At 28.1% G+C, this 12,100-nt stretch overlaps 2 protein-coding genes across 6 annotated transcripts in view; one reads left to right on the forward strand and one right to left on the reverse strand.

Annotated features, from left to right (window-relative positions):
• LOC131685101 (RING finger protein 17) overlaps positions 1-12,100 on the reverse strand; it is a 519,412-nt gene that overhangs the window by 31,252 nt on the left and 476,060 nt on the right. The window lies entirely within an intron of this gene.
• Positions 6,117-12,100, forward strand: part of LOC131685133 (uncharacterized) — a 114,530-nt gene continuing 108,546 nt past the window's right edge. The window contains exons 1-2 of one of the 4 annotated variants that reach the window (XM_058968621.1): positions 6,117-6,211; positions 7,025-7,360. In XM_058968621.1, the coding sequence (XP_058824604.1) occupies positions 7,297-7,360 (64 nt within the window). In that variant the 5' untranslated portion in view covers positions 6,117-6,211; positions 7,025-7,296. Of the gene's footprint in view, positions 6,332-7,024; positions 7,361-12,100 lie in introns of all 4 variants that reach the window. The other 3 variants (XM_058968602.1, XM_058968611.1, XM_058968629.1) reach the window with 3 other exon arrangements.

Here is a 12,100-nt window from a genome sequence, read left to right on the forward strand (position 1 = left end):
CCAAAATCCTGAAAATTATATAAATTTACAAAATGGTCGGTACTACTAATTCAAAATTTATCAAAATTCTCACAATTAGCAAATTATGGAAATTCCTGATTTTGTCAGTGCTCAAAATTCTCACAATTCTCAAGGAATCAAGTTAATAAAGCTCAGAAATTTTCAAAATTCCTAATAAATACTATTTTTTTCAAAATTATTATATTGTTCAACATATTCAAAATTACAAAATTCTCCGTTCTTATTGGCTTTAAAAAATTTCAATATTCACAGGGCACTTAAAATTCTAAAAATTCCAATTTTCTCAAAACTTTCAAAAGCCTTAATCTTTTCGAAGGTCATAAAATTTTCAAAGGTCATAAAATGTACAAATGTACTTTTAAAGTCTAATTCTAAAAAACCGCAAAATTTTTAAATTTCTTAAAGCTCTCAAAATCTTAAGTTTCAAAATTCTCAATGTTCTCAAAATCCTTAAGAACTCACATTTCTCATAGTATTTAAAATTTTCAGACATCTTAAGATTCTCAATATTATCAACATTTTTCAATATTGGAAATTTGTGAAATTCTCAATGCATATTCTAAAAATTAAAAAAAAAATAATCAAAATTTGAATTAGTTCTCCGAATTAAGCTTGAAATTTAAAAAAAAAACATTTGACTCTAGTTTTTCAAGTTCGAAACGCTCCTTAAAATTTTCTGAATATTCAAAATCCCTAGTTCTTTAAATTCTTCCAACTCTCAATTTTCAAATATCAATTTTTCTTCTCAAAGTTCTCAAAAATTTTTGAAATTCAAAATTCATAAATTCAAAAAAAAATCTCAATCGTTCCAAAATTTTTGAAATCTCAAAATTGTAACAATTAACCAAATTTCTTAAAATTTGAAAATGTTCCAATTTATCCAAAATAATCAAATGTCCAATTACTTTAAAAAAGCATTGTTTTTGAGCCTTGGTAGAATGTCATTTTTTTGCGATTCGCAAAATTGTAAAATTGTTTAAACGCCTCAATATTCACAAAATAGGAAAAAAACCATTAATTCTGTAAAAAAATTCAAAGCATGCCAGTCTTTGCATACTCAAAAAAAAAATCGAAAATTGTGAAAATTCTCCAAAAGCTCGATTCTCTAAATTGTAAAAATCTGCAAAAACTAAATTTTTAAAAGTCTTCAAATTATAAGAATTCTCCAAAATCCTACAGTTCTCACATTTCACAAAATTTTCAAAATTTTGTCTTCTTTTAATTACCAAAATTTAAATTCAACATTCGCCTAAACTTTCAAAAATATAAAAATTTACAAAAAAAATCAAAATACTCGAAATTCTAGAAATTCTCAAAATTTCACAAAAATCCACAAAATCTCAATTTTTGGATTCGAGAAAATTTTCAAAACTCAATCATAATCAAAAATCTAAATTTTCTTTGAACTCTGATAATTGCCAAAGTTTTCCATACCTCAATATTGGCGAAATTATTAAAATCCTCAAAATTCTATTTTTTTAAAAAAATATCTTAAAATATGTAAAAGTTGTTACATGGGGGATGGGGGAGCCAATTTTGGGCAATTTTTGTTTTATGTAATTTATGAATGGTCCCTAAATTTTCTAATTTTTCAAAATAGTTGAAATTCTTTAAAATCTCGTTTCTAAAAATTTCCAACATCGTAAATATTCTCAAAACTATTAAAATCCTCAAAATTCTCAAAATTCTCTAAGATGTCAATTTACTAGTCTTTGAATGCTAGAAATACTCAAGATTCCCCAACAGTCTCAAAGTTTCTGAATTTTAAAATTATTAGTTGTTCAATTTATCAAATTTCTACAAATTCTCATAATTTTCAAAATTTAATGTTTTTGATAAAATTCTCAAAATATTACATTTTATACCAAAAATTTTGAAAATTATATAAATTTACAAACCGTTTAAAACAAAGTAAAAATTTATCAAAATTCTCACCATTGGCCCAAATCCTCAAAATGTTCAAGTAACAAGTTATTAAAATCAAAATTCTCAAATTTAATATATTTTTTAAAAATATTAAATATGTCTAATTTTTTAATCTTCATAGGATTTAAAATTTTTAAAATTCACAAGGCTCTCCAAATCCTTAAATTTTTTTTAAAAAAATCTTAAATCCTGATTTCCATAAAATTTTTATTATTCGCAAAACTCTCTAAAACTTTCAAAAATCTTGACCTTTCAAAAGGTCCTAAAACATTAAAAGATCATAAAATTTACATGAATCTTAAAAGTCTCAAAATTCCCCAAATTCCCAAAATTCAGACAATGCTCAAAAGTAACAAAAATTTCGAAATTCTCCAGATTCCAAAATTCGCATAATTCGAAACAACCCCAAGAATCACAAAACTCTCAAAACTTCTCATAGCACTTTAAATTTTCAGAATTTTTAAAATTCTCGACATTGTCAGCATTTTTCAAGATTCAAAAAATTTGAGTCTCAATGCATATTTTAAAAAAAAATCAAAAAAAGTATTCGAAATTTTGAAAAATCTCAAGATTATTAAAATTTTTGGAATTTAAAAAATATCAGGCTGAAATTTTTCAATGTTCAAATTCTCAGATTATACAATTCTCAATATTTTAAAAATTCTCAAAATTAACGAAATATGAGAAACTCACGGAATTATTTGGATTTTGAAAATTATCCTAAATTATCTCAAATAAATAAAAAAAATTTAAATTTTTAATTCTCAAAGTTTTACGAATGCTCACGGTTCTTAAAAAAGTTCCTAAGACCAGAACTCGAATTCATATAATTATCAAACCTCTCAAAATTATATATTCCTTTGTTTTAGTCTTTGTTTTTTTTTACCTTTTTCAAGGATTTTTATGAACGTGTCCACTGGAAACAGACAAAGAAAGAATGACCGGGACGATGGGAATGGAAAAAACGGTGAAAATTTTTTATTGGAAACACTGAGAAAAGATATGTCCTCAAGCAGTAATCGAACCTGCGATCTCCCAGTCTCTAGTTGGGTGCATTAACCAGTCCGCCATTGAGGAACTGTGATGATGCCATCACATATTCCCAACAGTATCGTGATCACCGCCACAGCCTCCAATACCTCTCTCAATTGATCTATCGACCCCCAATGTCTCCTATAAGCAGATCGTCACCTCTCCCTCTCATCGATCGGGCCAAATCTCTCTCGTTATCTATTTATAAGTCCAGTGGACTGCGCTCAAGGCTTCAGATATTTATTATCACTGTTTGCTCCCTTAGCTAACTCAGTCGCCGCCAGACTTTGGCAGTGGGTAGAGCTATGGAGGGGCCATGTTGATGTCTGCCCTCAAAGCCTATCGGCAGAAATATTAAAAAAAAAAAAAGAAACATAATAAGAGATTCAAAATTCGATAATATTCTCAAAGAATATAAATTTTTTAAATCTTTTCAACTTTCAAAATTGCCCCGTTATGACCAATTGTCAAAGATCTTGATAATTATTCCAGAATCAATCCGTGAGATTTTTGAAAGAAATTGATCAAGGAATCCAGAAAAAAAAACTACTAGCTTGCAGCAGCAGTAGTGCCAACCAAGCGATTTTTCCACTAAAAAAATACCTACTGGTATTTTTTCACGCGATTCAATTTTTTTATTTTGAAAATTCTAATGGCCTCCGTGTTTCCCAGATATCTATCTAAAAGTCAATGTTTGTATGTATATGTAAAAATTTATACGTAGTAGACATTTGTTATGGAGCCTGTTTGTGTGCTCTTGGTTGGGGATTAGGGCATCGCAAAAAAATATTTTTTTTGAATTCTCAAAGGCCCTTGAAATTTTTGAAATTGGTGCTATGGGAAAATATGGAGGAAAAATATATTAATAACTTTAGAAGTAGCAATCAGAAAATTACAATCTATACCTCTTTTTGAAGGAAATAACCTTAGTATTTGAATGGAGATATTTCTGCATTCATAAAAAAATTGTGTACTGGGTCATTTTGGCCCCAAAATCTCCTATTTTGAAGAATTTTTCTGCTTCGTATTGCAAATCATACATATTTTGCAGTTTTTCTAATGTGAAAAAATCTCAGAAATCTAACGGAACCTTTTTGACCTTTGTCCGAATACAAGAAGTTGGGGTTAAAGGGCCTTTTGTCATTCATATTAAATTTTATCATTTTCTCGTGCATATATCTCTATTATTCTTCAATCAATTTTCAAAAAATGTAACTTATTGAACGTAGAAATTTTTTTAGGAATACAACAAAAATAGATTTGTTAGCGGTAAAATTCAGAAACATCAATTTTTTTTACATTAACTCTGCAAATCACATTTTTGTCCTAATACCTCAACTTCCACTATTTTCCAGGAATGAATTTTTTCTCATGTGATCCCTAAGTGTATTTTACACTAAAAGTAGTAAATGAATTAATCATTTTGTTGTTAAATAGAGTTAATATGTGCGATTTTTTGATAAAAATGTGAAGTCGAGACTATATGTCAGATAATGTGATGTTTCTGAATTTTACCGAAAACGAATCTATTTTTATTTTGTTCCTAAAGGTTTTCCACGTTCAACAAGGTACAATTTATTAAAATTGAGTGAAGAATAATAGAAAATGCACGAGAAAATGATAAAATTTAATATGAATGACAAAAGGCCCTATAACCCCAACTTCTCGTATTCGGACAAAGGTCAAAAAAGTTCCGTTCGATTTCTGAGATTTTTTCACATTAGAAAAACTGCAAAATATGTATCATTAGCATTACGGAGCAGAAAAAATATTCAAGATAGGGGGTTTTGAGGACAAAATGGCCCAGTACCCCACTTTCCCTTAGTTTTTTAGAAACGGAAATATCTCCATTCAAATACTAAGGTTATTTCCTTTAAAAAGAGGTATAAATTGTAATTTTCTGATTGCTACTTCAAAAGTTATAGCATTTAATATACTTTTCCTCCATATTTCCCATAGCATCAATTTTACAAATTTCAAGCGAAGTGGGCGGGAGTCTAGAATTGTCCAAATGATGTGAAATTTGGCATCTGAGCTTACTTTGACATTTGTCACAATATGAGAGGGGGAGGCCTTTGAGAACTAAACAAAATATTGTTTTTGCAATGCCCTATTGAGGATTATATGCCCGCCAAATAGCGCTTCGGAACAAATTGTGTTTTCCTCCTATTTCGTTGAAAGTCGCAGCAACGCTCTGGGTATTAGCTAGTTTTAACATAAAACATTTATAACCTCAATATAATTTGAGCCTATCTCGAGATACAATATTTTGAAGCGAAAAAAGAAACCCAATGTGGCATATAAAATTTCAAGCCCACAACGACAAAAAACCAAATTTGGCAGCACTGCCACTGAAAACTAGTATATCTTCTAGATTTTTTTCAATTTTCAAAAACATTTTGCGGTTTAGTTCTAGAGTAAAAAGAACCGAAGGTATAATAAAAGAAAATCAAGGGTTTCGGCAATTTTTCAAACTTCCATAGATTGATTTTATTAACACAACAATTTATTTTATAATTTTTATAATTGGCCGTAGATAAACAATTCAGCCAAAATTGGTTAAAATCCATGAAGGTCTATTTCAAGTTTGCATATTTTTTGAACACTTCGCGCGGAATGACACTTTTTTGTTTAGCCCTCAACCTCAGGGTTCATCACCCCGCCCTTCATCCAATGTGAATTGGGATCACATACGATCTACAACAACAAAATCATGCACATATCCAGACACTTAAAAAGCATACAGAAATTAAGGAACTGCGAAAAGTGTGCCTCAACCAAACAAATCCCCCATTTTCAATTCTGACGATCTATACCTACGTAAGAACCGATCGTGTGAAATCTACCCATGTTCGTCTGTGGTACGTCCACACTAATGTTGCACGAATCGTGCCAGGAGACTACTGATCATTCCACCCCGTTCGGACCGCTCTGCTGAGAGTAAGCTAGCTCTCAGTTTCAACATGATCTCGTGTCTTCGTAGCTCTGTCTGTACACTACCGTTGCGCCTCATTGGGGTGGTTGAACGAAACTACTCTCGCGCGTGATCGTCTCGCGAGACCAATCCAATGAAGCGCAGCAGCAACAACAACAGCAGCAACAGCAGTAGGGGAGAAACTTTTTGCATTAGGGTTTTTGGGGTTGACTTCGCTGCAAGCATTTTGCTATATTTTAATTCAGTATGCGTCGATTGCTCGGATTAAGACGTTCTGCGTGAAAAAGAAAAAAGAAGGTTCGCCGCTGCCGTTTCGTGTTTTTTTTGTTTTTGTTTTCTTGATCCGTGTAGCGTAAACAAACCGTACCCTCGGGGGGTTGGTTTGCAACACGATCCTCGGTGGTTCCTACTCTGCGGGTGTGTTGTTGTTTAACATATAAGACGAAACAAAAAGAACGGTGAAAGCATTCAACTTTGACTTTTCATGAGTTTGGCCACCGACGGTAGCAGCACTACTCTGTTCAGTTCAGGAAACGATCGTACCGTCGCGATTGCTGGCTGGCTGCCGTTGGTAGTTTACTCGCGTGATCGTGGCTCATCTTCAGTGAGAAGTGAAGATAAACATTTTTCTTTACATAACTCCGTGCTGCTCCGGTGTCAAAGATCACCGCGCCAAGCGATGGCAAAATAGTATCTTTTTCTTCTACGGGGCTGGTATCACCACTCGAGAGGGGAAGAGAACGGGGACACATGTGTGTAGAGTTGGCGCAATCGTTTAATCAATTTACAGGGTTTTTTTCCTTCGGTTGTAAAGTGCCAGTGGTGGTTGGTAATTCATGCAATAAGGGGCCCATAAATCAACGAAGAGGAGACCACAGCATCCACACAAAAAAGAGTGGGAACAGCGCCGGTTTTTAGTCAAGGAGAAAGATCATCGGTATATTATTACAGTGCACTATTCGGCAAAATCGGCAACAACAACTCGAACTGAGTGGTGGAGTTGAAGCTTCTTTACTGATCGCGCCCGGCCCCGGTCTAGCAGTGTCGAGTGTTATTACAGTGGAATATTCTCTTGTCTTTATCTTCTTATTTTTTTTTATTATTATTTAGCTAGCATCGGCATGCAAAGTGTTGTGTTGTTTGTACGTAAGGTGGTACGATTTTTGCCGTTCAAAAGTGTGTCGTGAGCGTCCAGTAAAAATTGTACTCAATTCAACACAAAGTGACTTCATAATTATCACCGGAGCAACGACCGTGAGTGCAACATCTGCTTGTCGCTTCGAGGACTTTCAGCACGCCCTCGTCACTGTTTGCGCGAAAGCGAATCTTGACTGAAGCCAGTGAAAAGTCCGGAGGAGAGGCGGGTAGCAGCAGAGTGAAAAATGTTTCATCGTCGATCGTCCCTCGCAGTGGTGATCATCGTATTTGGATACCTGCTAATTATAGGTGAATATTACACGACGGTTGACTCCCCCCGGTAACAGATTCTGAAGCTGTCAAACGAGTTTGCACGCCACACCGGAGCGTGTGTGTTACATTGCACTTTTTAATGAAATTCATGATATGTACGCAGTACCTAGTGTTTAACATGGTTGGGAAGATTTTCTCGAAAGCCCTGTTAGTCATAGTCCACAAAACCACAGAGTGAAAGGCTGGTCACGCCAAAGCGCTTCAAGTTGAAAAATATATTACCTATATTGACACATTCGTAAACATTTGGGTGGTGGCCCCCATTGAATCCAATCCGGCAGGGGCAGAGATCTGATTGAGTGATTGATTGATTGGCAATTGACCGCAGTGGACCAAGCCCTAGGGGGACTTCTGTGTAGTTGGGGCGTGTGTCGTACACGGTCGGTGCTGGGTCTAGGCATTATTGTTTATTCACCATTGTTGATCAACATTGTCAATTACTTTCACGCGTTTTGCTCAATCTGGACATGAACTGCCCATTCATCGTCAGTCGGTATGATCAGCGCTAAACCTTCCATAGTACGGTCACTAACTAAGACAACGCTCTTTCCCGCATCACGCGTCAAGCACCGTCCGGCCTGACACAATCAATGTGCCCTGCCCAGCAAACTCCTCGCGGACCGGGTTAGACTTCTAATTTGGCACATGGCCTTTTTTCAAAGAAGCTTGTATATATTTACTCAGAGGCAGCGAGAGGTTGTCGTTGGTTCTACACTATAACCCCTTAGAGGGTCGAGTCGGCTTGAAATTTCACGTTCGCTGGTGTAGAGTTAATTGAACGTTTCAATTTTGCTTTTATTGCTTTCTACAACGGCTAGTGAGGAGGGACTGGTTGCTGAGCGAAGGGCGGGGGAAAATAGCTATAAAATTGTTACTCAATGGAAGGCAGTATCATGACAGAAAGGTAAAATTCCTTACTCGTTCAAAAAACAGCAATACTAAACGAGCCCAATCATTTGTAGGTTAATTAAAACCCATAAAATATTCCCAGGACTGATTTGGGTTAAACATCAAAATTTCATTAATGTTTGCTCGTTTGGCCGATTACGTCATTGAGTAAGCCGTTTCGTCAAATGAATTAAATGAAATAAATTAATTAAATTAATTTAATGAATTTGAAATTAATGAATTTAATAAATTTAAAATGAATTTAATTAATTTAAAATTAATTTAATGAATTTAAAATTAATTTGATGAATTCAATTAATCTAATGAATTTAATGAACGTAATGAATTTAATTAATTTAATTATTTTAATGAGTTTAACGAATTTAATTTAATGAATTTAACGGATTCAATTAATTTAATGAATTTAACGAATTCAATTAATTTAATGAATTTAATTATTTTAATGAATTTATCAGGAATCAGAATATATTGGCTCAAATGGCACGTTCCCCGTACATAGAATGAGTTTAATTTAATGAGTTTAATGAATTTAATGAATTAATGAATTAATGAATTAATGAATTAATGAATTAATGAATTAATGAATTAATGAATTAATGAATTAATGAATTAATGAATTAATGAATTAATGAATCAATGAATTAATGAATTAATGAATTAATGAATTTAATGAATTTAATCAGTTTAATTAATTTAATTATTTTAATGAATTTAATGAAGGTAATTAATTTAAAATGTTTAATGAATTTAATGAATTCAATTAATTTAATGAATTTGATGAATCTCAAGAATTTAATGAATTAAATGAATTTAATGAATTTAACGAATTCAATTAATTTAATGAATTTAATTATTTTAATGAATTTAATGAATATAATTAATTTAATTAATTTAATTAATTTAATGAGTTTAATGAATTTAATTAATTTAATGAATTTAATGAAGGTAATTAATTTAATGAATTTATTGAATTTAATGAATTTAATGAGTTTAATGAACTTCAATTTTGCTTTTATTGCTTTCTACAACGGCTAGTGGAGGGACTGGTTGCTGAGCGAAGGGCGGAGGAAAATAGCTATAAAATTGTTACTCAATGGAAGGCAGTATCATGACAGAAAGGTAAAATTCCTTACTCGTTCAAAAACACAGCAATACTAAATGAGCCCAATCATTTGTAGGTTAATTAGAACCCATCAAATCTTCCCAGGACTGATTTGGGTTAAACATCATAATTTCATTGATGTTTGCTAATTTGGCCGATTACGTCATTGAATAAACCGTTTCGTCAAATGAATTAAATGAATTTGAAATAAATTTAATGATTTTAAATTGAATTTAATGAAATTAAAATGAATTTTATGAAGTTAAAATGAATTTAACGATTTTTAAATAAATATAATGAATTTAAAATGCATCTAAATGAACTTTAAATGAATTTTAAGAATTTAAAATGAATTTAACGAATTTAAAAGAATTTATTGAATGAATGAATTAATGAATTTAAAATAAATTTACGAATTGAAAATAAATTTAATGAACTTAAAATGAAGCTAATAAATTTAAAATGAATTTAATGAATCTTGAAAGAATTTAATGAATTTTAAAATGAATTAAATAAATCTAAAATAAATTTAATGAACCTAAAATGAATATAATGAATCTAGAATGAATGAATTTAAAATGAATTTAATAAATTTAAAATGAATTTAATTAATTTAAAATTAATTTAATGAATTTAAAATGAATTTAATGAATTTAAAATTAATTTAATGAATTTAAAATTAATTTAATGAATTTAAAATTAATTTAATGAACTTAAAATGAATTTAAAATAAATTTAATGAATTTAAAATTAATTTAATGAAATTAAAATGAATTTTATGAAGTTAAAATGAATTTTACGATTTTTAAATAAATATAATGAATTAAAAATGCATCTAAATGAACTTTAAATGAATTTTAAGAATTTAAAATGAATTTAACGAATTTAAAAGAATTTATTGAATGAATGAATTAATGAATTTAAAATAAATTTACGAATTGAAAATAAATTTAATGAACCTAAAATTAAGCTAATAAATTTAAAATGAATTTAATGAATCTTGAAAGAATTTAATGAATTTTAAAATGAATTAAATAAATCTAAAATAAATTTAATGAACCTAAAATGAATATAATGAATCTAGAATGAATGAATTTAAAATGAATTTAATAAATTTAAAATGAATTTAATTAATTTAAAATTAATTTAATGAATTTAAAATGAATTTAATGAATTTAAAATTAATTTAATGAATTTAAAATTAATTTAATGAACTTAAAATGAATTTAAAATAAATTTAATGAATTTAAAATTAATTTAATGAAATTAAAATGAATTTTATGAAGTTAAAATGAATTTTACGATTTTTAAATAAATATAATGAATTTAAAATGAATCTAAATGAACTTTAAATGAATTTTAAGAATTTAGAATAAATTTAATGAATTTAAAAGAATTTATTGAATGAATGAATTAATGAATTTAAAATAAATTTACGAATTGAAAATAAATTTAATGAACTTAAAATTAAGCTAATAAATTTAAAATGAATTTAATGAATCTTGAAAGAATTTAATGAATTTTAAAATGAATTAAATAAATCTAAAATAAATTTAATGAACCTAAAATGAATATAATGAATCTAGAATGAATGAATTTAAAATGAATTTAATAAATTTAAAATGAATTTAATTAATTTAAAATTAATTTAATGAATTTAAAATGAATTTAATGAATTTAAAATTAATTTAATGAATTTAAAATTAATTTAATGAACTTAAAATGAATTTAAAATAAATTTAATGAATTTAAAATTAATTTAATGAAATTAAAATGAATTTTATGAAGTTAAAATGAATTTTACGATTTTTAAATAAATATAATGAATTTAAAATGAATCTAAATGAACTTTAAATGAATTTTAAGAATTTAGAATAAATTTAATGAATTTAAAAGAATTTATTGAATGAATGAATTAATTGAATTAAAAATAAATTTAACGAATTGAAAATAAATTTAATGAACTTAAAATGAAGCTAATGAATTTAAAATGAATTCAATGAATCTTGAAAGAATTTAATGAATTTAAAATGAATTTAATAAATCTCAAATAAATTTAATGAACCTAAAATGAATATAATGAATCTAAAATGAATGAATTTAAAATGAATTTAATAAATTTAAAATGAATTTGATTAATTTAAAATTAATTTAATTTAAAATGAATTTAATGAATTTAAAATTAATTTAATGAATTTAAAATAAATTTAATGAATTTAAAATTAATTTAATTTAAAATGAATTTAATAAATTTAAAATTAATTTAATGAAATTAAAATGAATTTTATGAAGTTAAAATGAATTTAACGATTTTTAAATAGATATAATGAATTTAAAATGAATCTAAATGAACTTTAAATGAATTTTAAGAATTTAGAATGAATTTAATGAATTTAAAAGAATTTATTGAATGAATTAATTAATTGAATTAAAAATAAATTTAACGAATTGAAAATAAATTTAATGAACTTAAAATGAAGCTAATGCATTTAAAATGAATTTAATGAATCTTGAAAGAATTTAATGAATTTAAAATGAATTTTATAAATCTAAAATAAATTTAATGAACCTAAAATGAATATAATGAATTTAAAATGAATGAATTTAAAATGAATTTAATTAATTTAAAATTAACTTAATGAATTTAATGAATTTAAAATGAATTTAATGAATTTAAAATGAATTTAATGAATTTAAAATGAGTT

This window comes from Topomyia yanbarensis, chromosome 1 (genome assembly GCF_030247195.1).
Source record: "Topomyia yanbarensis strain Yona2022 chromosome 1, ASM3024719v1, whole genome shotgun sequence".
NCBI lineage: Eukaryota > Metazoa > Arthropoda > Insecta > Diptera > Culicidae > Topomyia > Topomyia yanbarensis.